We start from the raw sequence: 25,000 nt of genomic DNA, 5'->3' as shown, positions 1-25,000 counted from the left end.
ACTCCCCGGCGGACGCTGCTCCGAGGGGGCCGGCGTGGGCCCAGGGCCAGGGTCGGAGTCCTCGGGGGCCCTCCCCTCCGGCCCGGCCCCGGCCTCCACTGTGGCCTCGGGCAGCGCGACCGGCTTCGGCTCCTCTGGGGGCTCAGGCGCAGGCTCGGTGGCGAGCCGGGCGGCCACCTGGTCGGGAGGCAGCACCAGCTGTTCATCAGCAGCTGCCACAGAGCCGTCCCCGCCGCTCGGGAGCGCGGGGGTGTTGTCCCGAGGAACGAGAGGACTCTCTTCCACAGGCTCTGCTTCGACATCGGAAACATCCTTCGTCTGGAGAGGCAGCTCCGGCAGCGAGAAAGGTCCCAGGTCGAGGTCATCCTCGGTGGCGGGGAAGGCACCGGGCCAGGGCACCGGCTCCACCTGGCCGAGGGCAGACAGGCTGTGACCACTTTCCAGGAAGTCACTCTCCAGGGGACCCAGGGCCTCCACCTGAGCCACGGCCGTCGTCACACACGCAGGCTCGGGGGGCGCGTCGGGGGGCGCTTCCGGAAGGGACTTGCAGTTACTGAAGAAGGACTCCAGCCTGGAGGGAGGGGCGAACGCGGCCGGCTCTTCTGAAGCAGAGACCGCGCCCGAGACTGCCTCCCCGGCCTGGTCCTTGACCTCCAGTCCCGGCTCGGGGACCGACAGAGGGTATGAGACGGGGGACACCGGGTAAGGGGGCTCCGGGGGGAGGGACTCGGCAGGGCAGAAATGTTTCGGGGACTCTGGGAATCTCTGTGGGGACTTCAGCAGGAGGTCCGACCCCACGGGCCAGCTGGCGGGGTTTTCGGGGGTGCCCCCGATGAGGCCAGAGGGGAGGCCCTGCTCCACGGTGGCGGGGTGCGCCCACTCGACCGGCTCCTCTGTGATGACGGCGCTGAAGGGGCCCTCATCCAGGGGCTCCAGGAAGCCGGGCTCAGGGGGGATGATGGCCGCGGTGGCCTGCTGGTCCTCCGTGGCATCCAGGGGAATGCCGAGGTCAGGGGGAAGGGCCCCCTCCATGGACGGGGCCAAGAGCTCGTCTCTGTGTGAAGGGGGGGACTTGGTCGGTAAGCCGGAGAAGGCGCCCTCCGGGGACGGGGTGATGTTGGCTGCGGCCGCAGGCGGGCAGTGCAAGGCGTCCGCTTTGGGGGAGGGGATGCCATAGTCCGGGGAGTAACAGCCCGGAGACAGGCAGGCGAACTTCTCGGTGGGCGCTGGGGGCCCCGGGGCCTTGTCCTCCGGGTGCTGCCCCGGCGAGCTGTAGCTGGGCGCAGCAGGGACGCTCTGCTGTCTGAACAGCTTGTCCCCGAGTCCAAACTCTTCCTCAGGGGTCCTCCTGATGTCCACGGACACCGAGCGGTAAAGGTTCGTGCACAGCGGCCTCGTAGGTGTCTGGCCCGGGGCTTCTGAAATCCCGCTGGCGGCCACAGAGAACCTGTCGAAGAAGGCGGGCGAGCAGGCGCTGGCGGCCGTGCTGGACGCGGGCTGGGGGTCTGCGCAGTCGAACATGAGGTCGGGGTAGTCGTCGGCGCTGCAGGACGGGGTCCGGGGCGTGTGCATGGCCTCCTCGTAGCTGGGGCAGGACACCACCGAGGCGGGGGTGGGGACCCCGGTGGGCCGGCCGTGGTCCGGCCTGGGGGAAGCAGGCAAGACCTCTTTCATGTGGGGGCCTGCCAGCCAGTCTCGGGGGTCCACCGCGGGTCCCGGGTGGGGCTTGTTCTCGGCAGCAGGGGCGGCAGGAGCTGACTCCTTGAGCTTCCTGTCCTTCGGGGCAGGGTCCAGCGCCAGCGGCTTCTTGGGCGGGCCGTCCAGGCCCTTCTTCCGCCCGTCCTCGGCGGGCCTGGCCTTCTCCTTGAGCTTGGGGTCACCGGACCGGTGGCGCAGCTTCTCCATCTGCTTCATCCTCTCCTTGTGCCGTTTGTGGCGCTCCTCGATCTCCAGGTCCTTCTGGGAGAGCATGCGCTCGAAGCTCGTCATCATCAGGTCCCCGTCGCCCAGGAGCTTCTCCCGGGGCCGGGCGTCCTTCTTACCGGGCTCTCGGAGCGGGAGGAGCCTGTCGTTGCCGTTGCTGAGCTTCACGGGGTCGCCCTTTTCTTTCTCCAGACTCTCCCTGACCTTCTCCTTCAGCTTGGCCTCGCTGAGCTTCCCGCCCTCGTCCTTGGGCTTGTCCCGGAAGGAGCCGGGCGGGTTGTCCCTGTCCCTGGCCGCGGGCTTGAGCTCCTCCCGGTGGTGCCGCGGGGGCCGCTCCCTCTCGTCCCGCCACCGCTCCCGGCGCTTCTCCCGCCGCCGCTTCTCCTTCGGGAGGCTCACGGTGCTAGAGCCGTAAGGCCTCAGTTCCTTCTCGACCTTCTTGGGAGCTTCTCTTTCAGCATCATTTTTCTCCTTCTTTTCGGAAGAGAACAACTCGATGGTCTTCTCTAACTCGTCCTCTGCGTCGGCCTTGATGCTGTAGGAGAGGCCGTAAGCGTCGGCCTCCAGGACCTCCTTCTCGTACTGGCCCGCGTCCTTCCGGCCGCCCGCGTCCTTGGAGTCGTCGCTCTTCTCTTTCTTCTCGGGCTTGTCCTTCCGGACCCGCTCTCGGTCGTGGCTCTTCTTGGAGGAGGACGAGGCGTGCCGGTGCCGCTCCCGCTCCCGCGCCCGCTCCTCCGGGGGCTCCGGGAAGGGCACCTCCAGGAGGGCGCCGAGGCCCGGGTCATGGCCGCGGTCGGGGAAGCCGTCCGACGACGCGTCGCTGGCCTTGTCGTTGGAGTCCTCGCGCAAGTCCTGCAGCGCCGCCTCCTCCAGCCGCTCCAGCAGGCTCTTCTCCGCCTCGGCGCCCTTGCTCGCCTTCCTCTCGCGGCCCTGCTCCCGGTCCGGCCGCTCCCGGTGCCTGCTCTTGGCCTTGTCCTCCGCAGGGGGCCTCTTCTCCCCCCTCTCGGGCAGCTTCTGCTTGTTCCTCCTGTCCTGAGCGGAGTCCGCCGACGCGCGGTCCTTCCTGTCCCTGTACTTTTCCGCGGACTCCCTGTCCTTCTTGTCCTTGTGCTTCTCCGAGGTTTTGTCCTTCTTGTCCTTGCCCCCGTCCGCGGCGGCGCCCTTCTCCTTCCTCTTCTCTCTGATTTCTTTGTCTTTCTGCTTCTCCGCGTGCTGCCTGTCGGCCGAGTGCTTCCGGTGCCTGTCGGGGGCGTGCGGCTCCCGCCCGTCCTCCCTCTCGGGGGGGCCGTCCCCCCGCCCCTCGCCGGCCTCCCCGACTTTGAATCCGCTCGCTGTGTAATCATCTTTTTCCTCTTCGCTTTCATCAGTGAATATATCTGCAATGTACCAGCTTTTCTCTTTGCCCTTCTTTTCATCTTTTTTTTCAGAGAAGTCCTCGGAGAGAATTCCGGGGAAAGTCTTCTCCCGTTTGTCTTTACCTTGGTCGAGAGATGCTTTTCTCTCTTTGTCTTTGCTATGCACATCTTTATGCTTTTCCTTGGCATCCTTTTTCTCTTTAAAACACTTATCAAACTCTCTGTCCTTCTGACATTTTTCAAGGATCAGTTTCTCGTTTTTGTCCCTGTCACCGGACTTCTCTTTATGCTTCTCGAGCTTTAGCCTCTCCTTCTTCTCCTTCTCCCTCGCCGGGTGATGCCGCTCCCAGGGCTCCAGGCTCTTCCCGAAGTCGCAGTCGGGCCTGTCCTTGAAGACTCCCTCGCAGCCGTACTCCTTCAGGTCCTCCCTGGGCACCTCGTCGGGCTTCGCACGGCCCTCTCTCCGCTCCCTGGCGGCCTCGGGGGGCTCCTTCCTGTCCCGGCCGCCCTCCGCAGACTCTCGCCTCCTCTTGTCCTTCTCGCAGAGGTAGCCGGGCACGGCCCTGTGCCTGTCGGCAGCGTGCTCTCGCCTCCGCTCCGAGCCCCGTTCCAGGCAGTCCCTGTCCTTCTTCCGAGAGAAGATGTCCTTGTCCACGCGCTTCTCCCGGGCCTTGCTCTCCCGCCTCTTCTCCTTACCGTCCTCCTTCACCGTCTCCAGGATCAGCCTGGCCACAGACTCGCTCTTCAGGTCCCTGTAGTCCGTCACTGGAGAGTCCCAGCTGTCTTCCCCTTTGAAATCGAAGGAGGAATCGGACAGGTCAGAAAACCACCGATCCTGATCATCAGAAAGACTGAACTTGGTGTCTTCGTTCTCCAGAAACTGACTTTTGTTGCAATAGTCATCGAAAGCAGAATCCTCCCTATAGGCTTTTTTGAGTTTATCTTTATCCTCTTTGAAGGTCTTCTCCTTCTCTTTTGAAGTTTTATCCTCTTTGAAGTCATTCTTTTTCTCTAATTTTGAGGGCCTGTCTTTGGACTTCTTCTTCCTCTCCTCTTTGTAGAGCCTCAGCTTTTCCTCTTTCGGAGATTTTTCCTTCAGCGATTTCTCCTTGTCGGCTTTGCCGGAACGGTCCTTCTCCTCCCGGAAGGCCCTGCCCGCCTCCTTGTTCAGGTCCCTGATTCTCTTGAGTGACTTCTCCTCCCTGGAGACCTTGATCATCTCGTCCTTCAAGAGCCACTCTTTCTCCTCCGACTTGGTTTTGCCGAGCCTCTCCTCTCTCCTGCAGTGCTCTCGCTCGTGCTTCAGGCCCTTCAGCTTGCTCTCGGCGGGCGCGTCATCCAGGAGGGTCGCCTTGTCCGCCCTCTGCTTGGAATCCTCGTACTCGTAGCTGAAGCTCCTCAGCTTCAGCTCCTGGCTGACGGGGCACAGCCCCTTCTCCTTGCCTTTGTGTTTATGTTTCGTCTTGTGTTTCTTGACGACCTTGCCCTCCTTGTCCAGCTTGGGGATGGCGCCGTCCCCGCCCGGATGGAAGGAGTCCTTCCTATCGGGCAGCGTGCCCTGCAGGCCGGCCCTCTTCCTGTGCTCCTGCCTCTTCCTGACCGGCTTCAGCGACTCCACGCTGGAGCCCTCGGAGCAGCCATCAGACTCGCTGCTCAGTCTCGTCCTCGTGGAGTCTGAGAAGGAGCTGACCTCGGACCAGGCTGGAGAGGAGATGGTTTTCCAATTGTCTGTCCGCCAGTGCTTGGCGTGCGGATCCGCGTGGCCGGGGTTATGCTTCGGGGGGGCGGAGCTGCCGTGGGACGAGGTGGAGGAGGCGGACAGGGAGCTGAACAGGGAAGGGTCCTTGAGCACCAGCGGGGACCCCTTGAGGCAGCCGGGGCTCCCCGCCGAGTCCCCGCCGTCCCCGCCGCTCTCCGAAGACGCGCTGTCGGACTCGGAGGAGCAGAACTTGTCGCTCCTCTTCCCAAACCGCACTTCTTTGCCCTTGATTTCTTTCTTTCGCTTCTTTTTCACTTTATTTTTCTCCTTCTGCTGCTTGGAGTTGGAAGGCTCCCGTGTCTTGTTACCAGGCAGCATCGTGTGAGCCGAGAGTCTCAGCTTCTCCCCGGTCCCCACGGCGACACCGACGTCCTCCTCGTCTGACGTGTCCGACAGGATGCGATGAGACGCCTTCTTTGGTGCAATCGTGCTGTTTTTAGTGTAGCTTTTCACTTCCATTTTGGGTATAGAAATAAAACTATTGGACTTAGTTTCCTTCCTGTAATCCTTCTTCAGCAAGTGTTTGTCGTCCACGGGGGGGATTCTGTCCTGCTCGTCGTCCTCGTCAAACTCATACTCGTCCTTGACGGGGGTCGCAGTTTTCTGGGGCTCCGGATTCTTAGTCTTGTGCTTCAGGCCCTTCTCAAACTCGGAGTCCGTGTTATTGCCCTCGACTGAGCTGGAAGGTGCGAACGATGGCGCGTCGTCCTCCTCCTCAGAGCTCTCTGCGGGGACAGGGAGGACGAGGTCAGAGGTGCTTCAGGCAGGGGCTGCGGGCGCCCGGGGAGGGGACGGGAGGGCGCCCGCCGAACAAGCGCATCCCCTGGCTTAGTTCAGGCTGAGGCCGGCCCCGGGCAGAGGGGCTACACAGAGGTCTGCGCAGACACGGGGCTGGAGGCCCTGCACGGAAGCCCCCCATCCCAGCTCGGGGGGGGGGCTCCTCACGGTCCAGAAGCTCCCGTCAGCAGCAGGCGTCCAAGCAGGCTGCCGGGAGAGCCCCGCTGCCCGCGGTGACGCCACCCGCCCAAGCCCACTCCCCTGCAGCACTGACCGGCCGAGCTCTCCTCGCTGGACGTGTAGGTGCCCTTGCCCAGCAGCAGGTTCACCATGGTCGGGGAGCTGGCCACCTTCAGCGGCGTCTCGCCCTTCCTGTTGCTCTGCTGAGGGTTCCCGCCATACCGGAGCAGGAGCTTCACCACCTGCGGAGCAGCGAGAGGCCCATCAGGGACCCTGAGAAACACTGAGCGGCCACCACGCCGATGCCCAACCGCGGCCCCTTCGCAGGGCCTGAGCACGACCAGGCCAAGGGGTGGAGGCTGTTCGCGCTGCCTGCGAGGCCTCTCCCACCACAGACCCGCCACTCACACAGGCTGCTCCCCTCGCGCTGTCGGGTTCCTGCAACTTGGGGGGAAGGCTTTTACGGGGGGGGTGGGGGTGGCGGGGGCGTGTTACACAGTAGAGAAAACAAAGACCAAGCTTGTGCAAGCAGGTTTATTGCATGTTTTCGTTTATTGCAGAAAATAAGATCACCTGTCGCTAATCCATGCCCAGGACCCACTGACCCCAAGGACAGCAGACCTCACTTTACTGCGCTTCAGATGCCGTGTTGTCTACAGACTGAAGGTCTATGGCGACCCTGCACCCAGCAAGTCTACTGGCGCCATTTCCCCAACAGCATTTGCTCCCTTGGTGTCTCTGTGTCACGTTTTGGTAGTTCTCGCGGTATTTCAGACCCTCCACCAGCAAAAAGATCACGACTCCTGGAGCTTCAGGTGACAGTTACATTTTTTAGCAATAATGTATTTCTTTTTTTTTTTTCTTTTTTTTTTTTTTTTAAGGCCGCATGGCACGGCATGCAGGATCTTAGTTCTCTAACCAGGGATTGAACCCGTGTCCCCTGCAGTGGAAGCGTGGACTTCTTAACCACTGGACCGCCAGGGAAGTCCCGCAATAATGTATTTCTTAACGAAGGAGCGCAAATTGTTTATAGATACTGCTATTGCACACCTAACGGCAACTGTCCAGTGCAGACAACGTTCAGATGCACCAGGAAACCAACGAATTCTGTGTGACTCGCTCCATCTCGATCCTCGCTTCACTCGGGTGGCCGGGGCAGAACCCACGGCCTCCCCCAGGTGCCTGGCAAACGGGACGGCAGCCTCCACTTCAGCCTGGGCTGCACGCAGCTGTACCTGGGTCTGCATGGCGGGAGCAGGACACTGCTTCCTGGGCAGGCGCTCCCCTGCCCTCCGATAAATCGCCACGGTGTCGGACAATCCTGGGGCCAGAGTCAGGGCTGTGGTCCCGTGTCCTTGCTGTCTGCCGGCCGAGGAACAGCCCAACTGCTTGAGGCCACCACGTTCCCTGGCTACGGCCCCTCCCTCTGAAACCAGCAACGCAGGTTAAGTCCGCTCACGCTGTCCTCCCTCCGGCCGAGAAAGGGTCTCTGCCGTATGCAGCCCTGAAGGCCACCAGGCCGCCCGGACAGTCCAGGGTCCTCTCCCATCTCCTGGCCCTCAGCCTTCTCCCCCTGCAGAGCCCACACCTGTCCACGTCTCTGACTGCTCCCTGATAAACAAATTTAAAGACAATTACAAAAGCGGAGATTCAGGTGGCGGCCCTCTCCCTCCCAGCTCCATCACCTACCAGCCAGCCAGCCTCATTTCACCATACCCCATACCCGCCCACTGCCCAGGGTATCTTTTTTTTTTTTTTTTGGCTGTGTCACGTCAGCCGCGGCAGGCGGGACCTTTGGTTGCAGTGTGTGGGCTCTTTGTTGTGGTGGGTGGGCTTCTCTCTAGTTGCGGCACGCGGGCTTAGTTGCCCCATGGCATGTAGGATGTAGGATCTTAGTTCCTTGACCAGGGATCAAACCTGCATCCCCTCCCTGCATTGGAAGGCGGATTCTTAAGCACTGGCCACCAGGGAAGTCCCTGCCTGCCCCGGTTGTTTTTAGCAAATCCCAGATATTTCATAAAGTTTTTCAGCATACTTCTCTAAAACGGCTCTTAAGAAACAGTAACAACAAAAACCCCATAAGGCCATCGTCTTCCCTAAAACGTTAACTGATTCCTGATGTCAGCTCTGTAATCAGCGCTCAGGTGTCCCAGGTCTCTCGGCATCCTGAGCTCAGAGCACCTCCCAATCTCTCCCCGCGCCGACGCGTCATTTTCACACCGGCCACACCGCCGGTTCCCTGACACCTGCCTACAGTGACCAGCGGGGCCGCCACGACAGACCAGACGCACTCAGACAGCTGCCACGTGTCCTCATCACGCGCGCCATCCCACGTCTGGCCGGGGGCCTCTTGGACAGCGTGGTGATGACCGCGGCCAGACCCTCACCTACACGTGCGGCTCCTGCATTGGACCTAAGGGGCCGTGCCCCAGGCGCTTGCGGCTCCTGGGCTGCTCACCCCATGTTGTCGACCCCCGTCCAGGCTGCCGGGTCTGGCAGCAGCACAGGGACGAGGACAGACAGAGCTCCCCTTCCTCTGGGTACGACCACTCACCTCCCAATGGCCGACCACACCTGAGTGACCAGAGTAGGGCCCTGACACACAAGCCACAGACAGCGTGAGAGGCCACCCAGGTGCTGACCCAGGATGAGAAACCTGGGCTGGGGGGGGAGGCGGGGCCTGTCAAAGATTCACCTCCCGGTCACCCCGCAAACAGGAAGGACAGAGAAACAGGCGGCGACGGACCAGTGCCCAGTCTAATGGCAGGCCTGCCGTGGGGTCTGCGGGGAGGCACCCACCTTGTAGTGCCCGTTGTTGGCGGCGTCGTGCAAGGGCGTGTCGTCATCCAGGCCCTTGGTGTTCACCTCTGCGCCGGCGGCCAGCAGCTGCTTCGCGACATCGTAGTAGCCCCGGTTACAGGCCTCGTGTAGCGCAGTCCAGCCTGGAAACAGACACTCAGCACGTACGTGATTTAACCCTCAGGAAGGTCACTCCCGCCTCTGGGTGGCACTCAGGAAGCGCTAAGGACAGGACAGAGGCCTGGTGGGCACCCAGCCTAGAAATGCCGAGTGGTCTTTACTGGGGCGCCTCTGGGCTGCTCGTGACCTCTAGCGGTTAACCCTACAGACCAAGAATCTGCGAGGGTGACGTGGCCCACCGAGCTGACGGGTACAGGATCAACGAACACAGGGTCACAAGGGGCAGCCTCAGCCCGAGTCACCTGTCAACACACAGGGAGGATGTGCCCCGTCTGCAGACAGGGAAGCAGGCAGAGCAGTGGCCACGGCCGCGGGTCTGGAAGGGCCTCCGTGAGCATGCGCTGAGGCCTCGTGGGGGAGCGGCTGGCACACGTCGGCGTGCACACAGAGCTGCCCCGTGGACAGATCCCAGGGCTTTGGAAAAATGCAACTTAGGAAAATCGCTTTTTTAAAAAAAAGAGGTGCTAAACTAGGTTTGGGTCCAACACCCAGGGCCGTGGGAAAACCTAGGATTCCACACGGGAAGGCCTCCTGGTCTCACGTACGCTCCTCTCTCAGTGCACAGCTCTGGACACACAGAAAGAGCAAATCATCCTATGTAAGAGGGGGTCTGCCCCGCGGCCCTCCCTCCGAGCTCTCACCTGCGAAGTCCTTGACGTTGACGTCCGCCCCCTCGCTGATGAGCTCCTTGATACGCCGGGCGTCCCCCCGGATGGCCGCACGGTGTAGGCGGGTCTCTCCACGCTCATTTCTCTTGTTCACTTTATCTTTGGTTTTTGAGGCAGAATTGGGCGTCCCCTTCTGACACACTGTCGACTGGGAGGGGTGCTTTGGTGTCGTGTCCACTGCAGGCCGAGGAGAGGATGGGCGGAGGTTACCGGGAGGGACCTGCGGGGCTGGGCCACCGGCCCGAAGGAGGGCCCCCCGGGCCCCAGGACCAGCCGCCCCCAGGGCTCACCTGGGCTGTTGGCAGACTCCTCGGCCGTCATCTGCATGAGGAGAGCCACCTGCTGGCGCTCCGAGAGCGGGTAGCCGGCGCGGATCCCGGACAGCCCCATGCCGAACAGCAGCCCGGCCTTGCGGGTGACAGGCTCCTTCTTAATCCTCTTCCGCTCAGGACCCTGCTTCTCTGTGAGGCGTGGAGGAGAGAGGGGAGACTTCATGCCACGGAGCCCTCTGACTCCGGAGCCTCACCTGCAGCACGGGGCCCCCGCCTCACAGCCTGCGGGGGAGGGGAGGGACAGCTGGCACCAGCTGGCAGCTGGTGATCCCGTCATCACCTCTTCCGGCAGTAGCTGTGCTGGGGACACGATTCCGACACCTCGTCACCAGCCACTGAAGCCAAGCCTGGCCCCCACCGACCATCCACTGCTCCAGGTGCCTCCCCGGACCGTGCCCTGCGCGCCAGGCGGCGGGACGGCCGACCCCGAGGCCCGGCTCACACAGGACGGGCCTCGGTCTAGCAACTCCTAGTGTCTGTGATCCAGGTCCTCCTCCCCACCCCGCCTCCAAAGAGTTCAGATGTAAAATGCAAACACAGCTTAGAGACCCGCGGAGAGGTCAAGGCTGACTGGGCGGTACTGTACCTTTCTTCTTGCTTCTAGGAGCCTCCATCTCATGCCATGGCGCTTCGAGGAGCGAACCAGCCTTGCAGTACCACGGCGTGGACTGAGCTGGAGGCATCTAAAGGCATCAACACAGAGCACTAACGAGATACGGGGCCAGCCCGGCGCCCCTCAGCCTCCTCACGACAAGCATACTGTGCTCCTCTGGCCCCTCACCTAACACCCTGCCGGCCTCAGGCAGAAACACTGCGCTGTTTCTTTCACAGGGGCAGGGGGGACGGAGAGAAAAGACACCCCCGACTCCACGGATCGGGAGCCAAAAGCTCACTTTGCTCCACACTCACCCTCCTACTCACAGGAACTGGGGCTCTGTCGAGTCTCAGACCCCTCCCCTGCTGCCCTGTGCGTTCTGGGGAGCCCGGGGATGCAGGGGGGCCTAGGTCACGGGGGCGGACCACGGGGAGGGAAGCTGGGTCGCCACGGGGCCCGGGTCTCTGAGGGGCTCTCCCTGCTCTCCGCGTCCCCGGGCTGGGGCGACCTCTCCACTCCCAGAACTACAACCCTGGGCTGCTCTCCACCTCAGGCCCCACAAGCGTGTCACGCTTTCCATTTTCTTACCAAGAGTTTACTGTAAACTGTTATTTCCTTAAAGAGTACCTTAAACTGCCTTTTTATAGACTATAAAGTTGTGATCTGCTGACAATGCTGATCTGTGCATCTTAGGTGATAACCCCCAACCACCACAGGCCACCCCACCAGCAACAGCTGGTTTTTAACCAACGCACGAGGCACAGGCCCAAGCAAGGAGGAGATTCAGAAAAGACGCCCCTCAGGGGTGACCAAGGACACCGCTCGCCTTCTCCCCCGCCCCCAATTCCCCCACGACCCGGCAAAAGCAGTGAGGAAAGGGTGGCACATGGCCCCGGCTCTTCGGGGAGGCCTCTGCACAGGGCACAGCTGGCACCCAGCAGCTTCAAGGAGCCCCGAGAAACGAAGCCACGCTGGGGCAGCGGCCGGACCCGGGCAGGGGCCTGGCACAGAAGCCCTCCCACAGCCGAGCGCCACGCAGACGGGTCTGGGCGTCGGGGCAGGGGGAGGCCGTGGGGCCCTGCCCGCGCCCTGTGACCCGGGCCCTGCTCTGCCCAACCTCCCGGGAAGCACAGCCTGGCCTCAGACAACTGGGGCATCTGGCCTCTCAGCGGCTCCCCGCTCAGCCCTGCCCAGGGGCGGGGGAGACACGAAGCCCCCAGAGAAGAGGACGGAAGCAGAACCTCAGCGAAGCGCGTGACCCCGCGGCCTCCCGCCGGGCTGTGGGTGGCATCTGCTGGGTACACTGGGTCACCTCAGGGGTGGAAGCAAGCAGACCAGCCCCCCTCTCCGCGGCGCACGGGTCTTCAGGACAGACGCGCCCGTGATTTAAGACGCCAGAGGAACCCAGCAGGAGGGCCAGAGCCACCTCTGTCTTCAAGTGACCGTGCAGGCAGTGGACGCCCAGGGCCAGGGAGGTGCCTCGAGAGTCTTGCCCGCGCTGCTGTTGAGTGGCAGCGGAGAAGCCACTTCTGCCCAGAGACGCGGATGCCAGCGGCCGGGCCGGGCCCCGTGGCACCGGCCTGTGGTCTCAGGAAGCGGCTGGAGAGCTGTAAGGCTCAGGCAACCCCAGCACGAGTCCCCACCTGCCCAGGGGCCCTGCTCACCCCACACGTGGAGGAGAACAGACTAACCCTCTGGCCTCCCCAGGCTTAACACAGGAAATAACCCCAAACGTAATCCCACCTCCTGAGACGCCAACTTCTCGGTGGTGGAGTCTACTTTTCTACAGGTGCCGCAGCTGCCGGGATCTGGAGAGCCCACGTCTGGCCGGGCTAGGAGGCTTGGGTGGAGCGGGCGCCCACGGAACCCTGGCCACAGAGGAGCGGAGGCCGGGGCGCTGGTGCCGCAGAAGGGTCCTCCTTCCCAGCCACCGCGTCCTGCCGGCAAGGGCCAACCCGGGGGTCAACCCAGGTGAGACCTGCAGAACCTCCTTCCTGCCCTGCCCCGAGGTAGGCGACGGCCCCACCTGCCAGCGCAGCGACGGGGACACGGCAGAGGAGGTGCCCGGGCAACGGCCCAACTCCCTCAGCGCTCTGCGAAGGTTTTGTTTCTCACATCCAACCGGAAGCAGAACAGAAGTTACACGAAGCCCAGGCGGCGTGTGTCAAGTTGTAGACTAGAAACCTGGCAGGTCCGTGTGAGTGGCGAGCGAGGCCAAAGGGTGCTGTGGAGGCGCGGGGGCTGGAGCGCACCCTGCCCCCTCGTTCCCCGGGGACGCCAGCCGTGCCGTCTTCCCAGGGTAATGGGGGGAAGGCAGCCTCATGAGCCTGGACAGTCCCCTCGCCGTGAGGAAAGCAAAGCACAGCCGTGTGACTCGGCCTGTATGTCCACGGCGCCTCGATTCTCGCACTCGGTCACCTTGCTGGTCCTCTGTGAAATCGGGGCCATGTTTATCGTCTCTTCCTGGGACACGGTCACCCAGCTAGCAGATGCAAGGGTCCCCAGCCCCCCAGGCCATCCCTGGGTTTCCCCCTAAATGCTGTGCCTGTCACCCCCGGAACACGCCTCTGCTCTCCTCCCACAGCCCCCGTGGCCTCTTCTGGGGCCGGGCCTGCGGAGGGCGCAGCCCTGAGGGCCTCTGTCTCAGGACCCAGCATCCAGAGTCCACTCCTCCCCGGGGAGTCTCACTCCCCAGCAAAACTGACGGCGTCCGGTGGAGAGCTTCCCCGAGTCACGGCGAATCCTGGCAGCGAGGACACAGAGTGAGCTTCCGGGAGAAGGAGTCTCCTCTGGCTTCGGGACGTGGTCTGCAGACACCCTCCCGGGCGCCTTCTGTGTCCCCTCGGGCGGTCCCGTGGATCCACACGATGCTCTGCATGGAGCCCGCACCCTGCGCGGACACCGGCGGCCCCGTGGGCTCCTCCTGGACCCCGGTCGGCAACTCTCCTGCTTCCTTCTATGCCTCGGTCGAGGCGGCGTCTTGAGTTTCAGCAGCTTCCAGCTCACTCATCCTGCTCATGGTGGACCCGGTAAGCGCTAGAACCCGTCCCCCGAATGCTTCGTTTCAGCAGTCATTTCTGCTGCCTTACGCTCTGTTTTACGTTGTGAAAACCCTGCCTGATCTTCTGGACGCTGTTCTGTGTCTGCTCGGGTGTCTTCCTCCGGCCGCGGCCATCTCTGGGTCCAATCCTCGCCTCCGCTCTGGGGCCTAGGAAGGCGCACAGAGGCCCAGAGAAGGCCAGCCCCGTGGGGGCAGGACGGCGTGAGCCTGGGGAGCCCTCTGGGCCCCCAGGCTGGAGGACGGCATCTTCCAGCCGGAGGTGTCGGCGGGCACGGCCGCCCTCAGCCCGTCCACTGCCACCAGAAGCCCCGTGGCTGACAGCCAGGGCATGCCACGTTGCTGAAAGTGGGAAATCTATGACACTCCTCAGATGTCACCATCGTCAGGGCTCTGCCCTGTGGTGGGGAGGGGGCGGAGGAGGTCCTTGGTCTCCCATGAAGTTGCAGGGCTCGGTCCACGGCAGGCTGACGGGAGGTGGCTGGTCTGCACTGGGACCTGCTGTCCCAAGAGCGTCCCCCGTCCCTCGGCCTCAGGGCACACCTTCCACACCACACAGGGCCCGACCTCCACGGTCAGTCACAGACACAGGCTTCTGACCAAGAAGCCGGCCCAGGTACAGCCCACATGTGACAGGTACCCCGTCAGGTGACGGGCCGCACAGGGTCCTCCCCGCATTACACTCCGACCCTCCGGGCGACACTGGACCCACACGGGCACCGTCATTCAGGCTGTGGTGACAACCGGCTTTCCTTCCGGTTTCCTGCTCTGTATCTCCTCCTTCTCCTTTTTGAAAAAATTTCCAGCATTGATCACTTAAAGAAAGAGCGGTGGGTGTGGCTTTCAGCAAGTCCCCGGGCTGAGAGGGACAGGCTGGACGCCCCACGTCTCACTCCCCCCGCGGTGGCTGCTCCAGCTCCAGGTAAGGGCGACCACAGAGCCGCCCCACAGGCGACCGCGGTCAGGAGGCCAGAATCCACGGAGGTGAGGGTGGCAGAAAGAGCCCGGACAACAGGACTTCCCAACCACTGACCCCCACTTTCACCACAGCAGCAAATCATAATCCAGACCGCCAGCAACGCACGAACAGCGTCATCCATCCCGCTGCTCCCAGCCTGCCTGGGGGCCTCCGACCACCCCTCAAGCTCCCCAAACCCAAACCCGGGACTTCATCGGGTGGAGCGGCCACCCTGACCCAGACCAGAGAGAAGTGGGCCCAGCCACTCGCTCTCGACTTGGCCTGGGATGGAGGTGGCCAGCGTCCTACACCAGTCCTGCCCGCTCTGGGATCCCGAGAGCTCCAGGGCCACAGTGTGGGCGGCACATGCCCTCCCAACCAGCGAGTCACAGCATGTCACGCCTGGCAGGCGGCCAAGCCCCTGCACGGTCACCCACGTGGCCTCCAGCACTTGGCAGGGGGCGTGCTCAGAACCCAGCACCAGTGAATCCCTGCACACAGGGCAGCCTTGAGCAGGAGTCCCAACAGGCCCTGCCCACCAGGGAAGCTGCGTGCCCGCCACCTCCATCTCCAAATCCCAGCCCTAGACGGGTGAGCTGCTTACACATCCTCACTGCGGAGCCAGCACAAAGTAGAAGCAAAGAAATGTAGGGAGCTGAGAACAGGCCCCTCTCTGAAGGGCCCTGGGGGCTCCAGGTGGGAGGTGGGGAGGGCTGCTGTCAGACTGAGCAAGCGTCCTGCAGGGCTTCATCCACACGGACCTCAGCAGTAGGCGTGTGGGTGTGTGTACATTTATGTCGCGGGGAAATTAAACACATAAGCAGCAGACAGCAGGGTATAATTTGAAGCAGATCCTGGTCCCACCAAGACTGGCACCGGGCAGGAGGGCCCCCTCTCCCTGCCCGCAGGCACCCGCCCACTGGTGGCCTGAGCTCCAGGGAGGACGCCCCAGCCCTGACTAGGCACTGCGGGCCTCCTGGGCACCAGGAAACAGGAGGATGCTCCCAGGGAGCCCGGGGGTCTCTGGGGGAAGCTCATCAGCCTCCCCCTCTCAGGGAGGACAGCCGGAGAAACTACTGGCCCCTTGGAACCGTCGCGTGAGCGCCAGGCTGCATCTTCCCAGCAGGGGGCGCTGGAGGGACACGGCCGCAGCCAGCAGGCAGGGAGGGAACGTGGGAACACGGGGACCTTCAGCCTCCCTAGCTCGGCGCTCACCAGAGTTGGCACTTCTGTACAAGAGCCTCCCCATCTGCCCTGGGGCGGGCGGGCAGGCGGCACCTGGTGGAAGCACAGCCTCTCGGGGGAAGAGCTTCACTCCGCCCAGTCAGGCGGCTGGCTGCTCACCAGGAAGGGCAGGGAGGGGTCAGTGCCCAGGGCTGCAGGCAAGGTGCCCAGTCCTGGCCCGAAGGATGAGACGCTCCCAGTTACTGGAGACCAGTTATGCCACATGACCAAAGCAGATGTACAAGAAAGCTACACGGCCGGCCCCTGAACCCCGGGGGCGGGGCGGGGGCGGGGGGGATGGGCAGGACACAGTCGCCCAGTCGAAGGCCCCTCCTCCTCCCACACTGTGTACTACTGAAAAAACCGGCACATAAGTGGAGCCATGCAGCTCACACCCGTGCTGTTCAAGGATCAATGGTACGGTAAAACTGTCCCCCAAAGGGATAAACAATAAACAGTAAGAGGACAAATGCTGTACTTTCCATGTATTTAGACTTTGTCCCTGCCTGGAAAATCCCACTTGCAAAACGTTCTTCAGTTTCCCACCTGCCTGGAGCCTCGTGCTGAGGCGCCAACCGTCCCCCAGGCCTGCTGGAGGCCGCCTTCGCACCAGCACACCGCCGACACCCCCGAGGACGCCCCGCCCGCCTGTGCTCGGGCAGCAGTCCTCCCAGGAGCGGGCAGGAACACCCCGGAGGAGGACACCGACCTGCAGACCCCCAGCATCCAGGAAGCCCGCAACCAAACAGCGACGCCACACCCTCCAGTACCAGAACTGGCTCGGGCACCCAAGCCTGAGCTTGGCCTGTCTCTTCTGCACCCAGAGCCCGAGGCACAGGGTCCCTGGGAGGACTCCCACCTCCTCTGTCCTCCTCCCCGGCCCACCCCCTCCCCTTGCGAAGGACCCCGCGGAGGTTGAGCCGCCTGCCCCGGACCCCAGCCATACCCCAGCCGGCACCACCAACCCCGCCAACCTGCTTCACCAGCCTGCAACTACCCCAGGCCTCTGCTCAGTGGCTGCCGGCGCCGGGGGCACCCGCCTGCGGGGAGCCGCGTGCAGGAGGCATTGTGAGTGAAGACGTTCATTCCAGGCTGTCCCCTGCCATTCCTCCCAATTCTCTCACATTATCTCATCTCTGTGCCTGCCGTTTTCCTGAGACCTGACAGAAACCCTCACCTGCAGCCAAGCGCCCCTGCCCTCCGCCCGATCCCGGCAGGACCTCTGCTCCTTCCCCCGTGGCTGCATCCTGGGGGACCCAGGCCCCCCGCGCGGCTCTGCGGATCCAGCCCACACCCGCCCTGGCTTAGGGGGTCTGCAGTCAGATGACCAGCAGGCAGGGAAGGCCCAGGACACCAGGACCCAGCGGAGGAGTGTGAGCCGGCTGGCTCTGGCCTGGACCCAGCACGTGCCCCCGCAAGCAGCTCCGATGGAACCAACCTGGAAGCGCGCGCGCCACGTGCTGGTGACCAGCACAGCCGCAGCGCGCGCGCGCAGGAAGGCTGCATGGCTCCTGCTCATTCCCACAGCCCCCTTTGGCCTCTACTTCAAACAACTGGGTTTAATTTACGTGCTTCTGTAGCCCTGAGGGGAAACACGTTTATCCTCCCGTGTAAAGCTCTCCAGAGGCCCTCCTTGAGAGGAGCCGTGGTCATACGCATGCATGGGAGGCCCCTGGGCAGGCTGGGGCTGGGGGACGTGGCTTCTCTGCACGCTAGCGGGAGCTCTCTGCCAGGGAATCTCCCCTGGCGGCCCCGAGCCGCCCTCCAGGGTCTGCGCGGCGGGGCCGGGGGTGGGGGGAAGGGCAGGGGCGGGGCCGGGGAAAGGGCGGGGCCGGGGGCGGGCGGTACCTGTGTCCGAGTCCTTCTGCTCTCCATTGGCGCCCACGGTGAAGGGCAGCTTCCGCTTGGTCGCTCGCTCTCTCACCTCCTTCCCGCCATCACTGCGGTCTAGCTTTGGGGTCTTGGTTAGAGAAACTTTATCTTTATCCTGGAAAAGAGAGTGACGCTTTCAGACGTTGGCCCCAAATTAGACTCTCAAAGTCCTCAGGTCTGCCAGGACTTCACGTGCCAGGAAAGCAAGTCTCTTAGGTGGGCAGTGGACACCCTCCTGCCCACCAGGCTCAGAGGCACCCACGGCCCTGCCACCTCGCTGCCTCCTGCCTCGTGTTCCCAGAGATGGACTCAGTAACGGGGAAAACGCACCTTCAGAGGGGCCTGCTGACAGACGGAGCCCGCCCTCCACTGGAAACTCTCCCCGCGGCCGTGAACGAAGGGGCCCGGCCTCCCACCGAACGGGAGAGTATGTCTGCCCTGAGACGCTGGCTCCCCTCCAGCGTGTCATCCCTCGCCTGCCCTGTGCCTGAGCCACCTCTGGCCACCACAGGCCTGTGACACTGCAGGGCCGTCTTTGGGACGGATCCTAGAGCCGCAGCAGCCCTGGAGCAGAGCCCAGTGCGGGCGGCCCAGCCCAGAGCAGGAGCTGGCTGGAGGGCGGCCGGATCGCTCCCGGCCCTGCTGACCTGTAAGGACCCAGGAGCCCGAACTCCAGCCTCAACCTGGGAGGTCCAGCAGGGCGTCTGCCTCACCTGCCACCTTGGGGGGGCAGGGGGCTCGGGATGTGACACGCCCCGCCCAGGAAGGGCAGCACGCAGAGCCCTGAGGGTGGGCTGGGGGCGCTCAGCGGAGCCTCAGGCTAACCAGCGCCCGGCTCGTCAGCCCGCAGCGCAGCGCACCGCACGGGCCAGCCAATTTGCGTTGCGCTGACATGGAGGACGGCACTGCTACCGCCAGGCGGCCCCTTCTCCAGCAGCAGGCTTGCTTTCTGGAATCCACCCCGGGGAGGCGAGGCAAACACAAGGCCCTCACAGCAGCCCTCAGGGCACTGGGGCGGCGGGTGCTCCTGGGAGGGGAAGCCCAACACTGAGCGGCGCGGGTCCTGTCTCCCGGGGCCCTGAGGGGCCTCCGCTTGACTGCCACGCCGTGCCCTCCAGTCTCAGCAGGCAACGAGACACCCTTGGGTGACCAGGGGCACCCCGCTACAACACACCTCCAGCTCCGAGGGCACCTGGAGCGCAAAGAGGGACCCGCAGGCAGAGCCCGAGCCTCGGCCGAGCCGGTGCCAGGAGCACCAGGACACAGGCCCGCTTGTCACCACCTGCACGCACCTCTCCCCCACGCTCCCCCACTGCCGCCCCTGCCAGGAGAACAGCACCCACCGGTGAAAGCCCCGAACTGTAATAAGAAACTTGCCACCAAAAAAACTCCTGGCCCAGTTGGTTAATCTGATCGACAGACACAAAAAAAGATAACACAAATCACAATAACAACATATTCAGAAATGCAAGAAATTTAAAAATCAATGTAATTCACCACATTAAGAAAACAAAGGACGGGGACTTTCCTGGTGGTCCAGTGGCTAAGACTCCACACTCCCAACGCAGGGGGCCCAGGTTCGATCCTTGGTCGGGGAACTAGATCCCACATGCCGCAACTAAGAGTTCGCATGCCGCAACTAAAGATCCTGCATGCTGCAACTAAGAGCCGGTGCAGCCAAATAAATAAATATTTTTAAAATGCTTAAAAAAAAAAAAAAGCCTGGAAAATTATGATCATCTCCACAGCTGCAGAAAAGGCCTGAGGTCCTGAGACCAACTTCCAGCACACTGTGGGGAGGGACGTCCCCCACCTGACACAGGTTTGGTGCAGAAGATGGGGTGCCGCTCCCGAGAAGGAGTTCAAGGCAGGAATGCCTATACTCACCACATCTACTGAAAAACTAAACCTTTTTTTAATGAGCAAAAGATCTGAACAGGCACTTGTCAGAAGAAAATATCCATACAGCCATGTAACGTTTGGAAAGGTGTTTGGCGTTGGGAAAACGCAAATTAAAACCAGGAGGCAACAGCGGTACCCCCACAAGAACGGCTGACTGGACTGGCAGAGCTGTGGGCCTCCGACGCTGCGTGGGGCCGCTCAGAGCTTCTAACGAAGTCCGGGGGGTGAGTGCCACGCAATGCAAACTCACAGTTCTGCTCACAACAGTAAAAGAAAGAAAGAGCAACCGCCCATGAAAAGGCAAATGGGTGCATCCCCTCCAGTGCAGCCGCGGACGGAGCATTCCACAGCTGTGGGAAGGGGTTGGCGGGCTGCGCCCCACCGTGACAACACGCCTCAGGGGGGCGGTCTCCTCCACGGTCAGACCCGGCCAGCCCCGCCCCCCTCTTCTTCCTGAGGGATAACAAGGAGTATTCATCTCACGACGCTGTGATTTTACACAGGAAAAAATCCAGAAGGATTTACAATTAAACTCTTCACATCAGTAAGTGAATGAGAAGCTCAATCACACAAAGTGATTGGTTTCTATATACTATAAACCATTAGGAAATCATGCTGAAATATGACATATTAATATCGAAAGACATTAAATACATAGGAATGAATCTAACAAAAGGTGTTCAAGCCCTCTACCTAGACAATTACAAACATTACTGAGAAAACAGAAATTAGACTGATAAAAATGGAGGCCCACTTATGGGACACCGTTCAATACTGTTAGCACAGCAAATCTCCCCAAATTCATCTTTACATTCAAAGCAATCCAATCAAAATCCAGCAGGCTTTTCGTGGAGATCAACCAGCTTTTTCCAAAATGTACATGGAAACGCAAAGGGTCAAGAGTAGCAAAGACAATTCTGAAGAACAGTGAAGATGGGCAAATTAAACGGCCAGGTATCAAGATTGTACAATTAAAGAGTCACAACACGTGGTCCTGGACCCAAGGGCCAAAGGTTCAGAGCAAAGAGCAGAAGCTGAGCCCCACCTGACTGGTGACAAGGGCTCCGCTACAACCCAGCAGGAAAGGACAGTCTTCCCAGTGACAATGACCATGTGGACATCCACAGGGAAGAAAAGAAACCTTGACCCTCCCTTACAGCACAAAACAAAAAATGAGTCCAGACGGATCACAGACGGAGAGCTTGCAGAGGACGGTACAGGAGACCAGTAGACGACAGAAAAAAACAAATTAAACTGACATCACCAAGTGTTAGCACGGATGGGTCCACCTGACCTAGGCTTTGGGGGTGCAGAACTGTGCAGTCACTTTGACGAACTATTAAACCCTATCTGCTGCCTCCACAAAAGAACCCCAATGTATGTATGTTCACATCACACCTGGGCTGGAAAGAGCCCAGATATGTATCAGCACAGGAATCGGCCGAGAAGCTGCTCGAACGTCCCCCCGATGGACACCACACGGCCACATTGGAAGAGCCTCCTTCCAACAGCCAGGGCCTGTCCATCGGAAGGAAGCAGAGATCCCCGCCATGAGTCCGCCTCCCCTGTGGGTGGGGGTGGGGTACTACCGCGGGGGCTGCTCGCGGGGGAGGCGGGGGTCCCGAGAGCCTGGTCTGGACCATCGTGATCCAGGTTCTAGAAAGGAAACGTGCACTTCTACTTCACTAAAGGTGCTCACAGAAAGCTTTTAACCCTCAGCCAGAGCAGAGCAGGGCGGACCTCGCTGAGCCTCCCTCACCAGTACCCAGGCTCCGTCACAGGGACCAACCGTACACACTCCACAGTGTGTTTATTTCCTCAATGCTAAAAGGATATCTAGACGTCAAGTTCAACCTCTATCAGGTTCAACCTCTATCAGTTCAACCTCCGTGCCAGACGCTGGCACACCCTGAAAACTGCCGGGGCGGGAAAACAGGTGCAGCCCGCGGCCCAGCCACCAGTGTCCCCCACGGATGCTCAGTCAGCTCCCACACACCACGTACAGACAGGCGAGGGCTGGCTCCTACCCCGCACCCCACACACCTGCCCTGGAACCGCCTCGACTATGATTAACTGAGTCTTATCTGTAAATGACCAACAACGACAGAATCCAGTAGGAATGGGGACTCTATCAGCCACCAGAAACAGCACCAATAGGTGGATCCGACTGTCCCACCTTCGTGTGCTGAAAAGATGATCCTTTCCCAACGGAGCAGCCTCAGCGTCTTGTAGACAAGCAGCTGAGCACACACTTGGGTGCCTGTGGGGAGCCTGCTCCCCGGGACAGGTGTGCACCTGTGCCCGCCACCCCGCAGCTTCACGGCCAAGGCTGAGGGCCTCCGACTCCCTCCTGCCTTTTCAAGGTGGCTGTGGTTGTTGCCAGGTCCTTTGAATTGCCACGCACACTTTGGAAGCAGCTGATCAGTTTCTCCCCAGAAGCCCTCAGGGGCTTGGAGCCGCATCGCGACGGCTCTATGAGACTGGCTGGGGGAGCGCCGGTGTCTGAACACTATGGAGCCGCCCTTGGCCCGCGAGCCCTGCTCCTTTCCAGCGGCTCGCATCTGCCCGAATTGCCCACAGCAAAGTTCTGCAGGCTTCAGGGTGCACATCTTTCATCCGATTAATCCCTAAAGAGTCTGTAGCTTTGATGCCACTCTACCACACGTGTGTTTTTAAACTTCCATGTCCGACCGCTGGCTAACAGCGCTCAGAAAATGCACTCTGCACGCTGCTCCGGCCACAGCCTCGCTCCCCAGGCCTCGCTCCCCGCGGCTTCCGTGCGCACCTCCTGGGCCTCCTCCACAGACGGCCCTGTCGTCTGGGGGAACGCAGCTGCCCTCCCCGCTCCAGTCACGGCGCTCCTCTCTCTCAAGGCCTGACCTGTCCCTCCCCTGCGAAACCTGCGTGGACACCTGCGGTGTCACACAGCCATGCCCGGGGAGCGCCCGGGGCGGACAGCACTGCCCTGCGGGGGGCCGGGGGTGGCAGGTGGCGCGTGCTTCAGCCCGGCGTCCCGCAGAGAGCGGGGCAGGGCGCGGGGCTGGCTCCTCGGCCAAGGGCCAGGCACAGCTTGTTCGTTGGGCCTTTTTCTCTATCTCCCTCTCTGCCCCTGCAGACAGACAGGAAGCAATCCCCAGCGTCACTGGGACCGCAGGAGTCCACCTGGGACGGCAATACCCTGACCCCTTCGCTGCCACCAGAAGGCCTGTCTGGAGCCCTGAGAGGAGCCAGGGCTCCCAGGGGCTTTGGATCCATGGACCCCAGCCCCTGCCACCCTTCCTGTGAATTCAGCATCTGGACGTGGCCTCCTACTCTCTCCTCGGTGGATTCCTCTGGGATTCCGGGAACCAGCGCTCCCGGAGTTTCCCAGCGTTGGGAGGAGCAGGGAGCCCAAGGCCTCTTCCCAGACCTGCTCGTAAAACCACGGGACAAAGCAGCAACAAGCCACATCCAGCGTCCACACTGAGGGCATCTCTGAACGTCCTCCTCCTGTTTCAAGGGGGGCCAGGGCACGGGCCACAGCACCCCACGCAGAGCACGGGCAAGGCCACCTTTGCAGGTGGGCCCTCCCTCAGGAAGCCTGTGAGTCTGTAACTCCTGCAGACCAGCCTGGGGGTCCCTCTAAGAACAGTCTGGAGGGAACACCGGGTGTCACAGCTTGTGGAGCACACAGCACACACCCCCGAGCCCAGGGCACCAGCACATTAACAGGACACAATGATGCATATTTACAACCCATTTTCCTATTCACAGTGGCAACAAGCAAAGGGGGAAGTACAATTACCCAGCAGCGTTTCAAGTCAGGACCACTCGCACGGCTACCGTCAGATTCGGTCTGCCAGCAACCATGTGACAGGAACCCATGGTCCTGAGGGAGAGACCGTGGGGCCGAACTGGGGTTCTCTCAGACAGCAATTTCTGTCCACGGACCTAGTGGTTAAAGCTCCACTTTGGCCCCCAAATAACAAACACATCCTTAAAAAAAGCCAGACGTGTCCTCCACAGCCACCCAGACCACAGCAGTTCCTCCACTGCCGCCCGAAGAGGGTCTCCCGGCACAGACGTCGCCCACTGCAGAGGGACAAGCGACAGTGACACCCCCAGCCCTCCCCGGGCCCAGACGAGGCCCACGCGGAGTGGCGGGGGAGGACGAGCTCACCTTTTTCCCGGGCTGCTTCTCCACCATGTCGCTGCTCAGGGAACGCTCTTCCTGCTGTGGGGTTCTAGAACACCCACCCTTGGGCATCGTTCCCTCCTCACCAGGCCTTCATTCACGCCGCCATCGCTTCATCGTCAACCGTCTGCTTCAAAACAGAGGACACGGGGTTAAGGTCCGTGAGACACGTGAAAGCCAGGTGCTTCCAGCCGGCGACGCACGATGCACGGACACGGCAGCCTTCCGAAGGGGCCGCCCCGACGCACCGGCCCGGCAGGCAGCCCCGGCAGCGGCACGTCTACCCTCCACGACGGAGAACAGCGGAACCCCGGGGTGCACGCGGGGCCCTGCTCCGGGGGTCAGGCGCCACACACGCTCGGCGGCGGCAGCCCCTGCCCACGGGCAGGGTCACACCTCGAGGCCCAGGGGATGGCGCCCACCACCCTCTCGGCCACCTGCCGTCACCTGCGAAAGAGCCCCCTGCCCCCACCCCCAACAGAAGGTCAGGATGAGGGCTACTCTGCCACTCAGAAAGCACCCAGCTCCCGCAAGGAAAACGCCCAGAAGGTAGGCAGCTGACACCGCCGGGGAGTGCCCGGAGGATGGCAGGCAGCTTTGGTGCCCACTCCTGCACGCGGGCCTGAGGCCTCGGCCCCTGCATTTTCCAGGACACATGCTGTGGTTATCGTGTTTTCTGTATATTTTATGGTGTTTTCGCATCTTCGGTTTGCTTTCTGGGGACAGACCACCCTCCCACCAGGGCCAGCCCTTTCTTGCCAATGGCGAAGAGCCCCCCACAAAACCACCCACCACCCCACCTACCTCTCACACACAAGCCGGCGACTCCCCCGAACAGAACGCGTCCCAGCTGCCAGGTAACCAGAGACCACCCCACGGCCCGCGGAACTGTCCACTCCGCCCACCGCCTTCCCCGTGGAGACCCCAGCGGAGACTCTGGCCGACTGGCCTCTCAATCGTGTCTGCCGCCCCCGACAAGCCCGGCGCTTCCCTGGCGGCCGTGCCGGCACAGCCAGGCTCTCTGCACCTGGGCGTGGAGTCTTCGCCGCCTGTGGCCACACCGACCCGCCCGCCCCTGCCCGACGTGGACAGCGCCCCCGTCCTCCTGTGCTTGCTCCACGCACCACATCCGGGGCGTCTGCTCCGTCCCCCTGGAAGCCTTCCTCTCAGACGTCCTCCTCGTAGTCAGGGTCAGAGAGCAGTTCACGCTGACCGGATCACACCGCTGGTGCCTTGCCGCGTCG

At 62.1% G+C, this 25,000-nt stretch overlaps 1 protein-coding gene across 1 annotated transcript; it reads right to left on the bottom strand.

Annotated features, from left to right (window-relative positions):
* Window positions 1–6: 6 nt before the first annotated feature.
* Window positions 7–24,968, bottom strand: LOC102977054 (ankyrin repeat domain-containing protein 11; the record flags this gene model as incomplete). Its single annotated transcript, XM_028487041.2, has 8 exons — window positions 24,881–24,968; window positions 23,742–23,883; window positions 17,657–17,795; window positions 9,932–10,102; window positions 9,615–9,818; window positions 8,794–8,936; window positions 6,089–6,236; window positions 7–5,762 (listed from the first exon to the last, which is right to left on the bottom strand). Coding segments are annotated over exons 2-8 (6,648 nt in total), but the record flags the coding sequence as incomplete, so codon positions are not given.
* Window positions 24,969–25,000: the final 32 nt, after the last annotated feature.

This window comes from Physeter macrocephalus, unplaced genomic scaffold (genome assembly GCF_002837175.3).
Source record: "Physeter macrocephalus isolate SW-GA unplaced genomic scaffold, ASM283717v5 random_1012, whole genome shotgun sequence".
Lineage (NCBI taxonomy): Eukaryota > Metazoa > Chordata > Mammalia > Artiodactyla > Physeteridae > Physeter > Physeter macrocephalus.
This window is presented reverse-complemented; position numbering and strand designations above follow the sequence as displayed.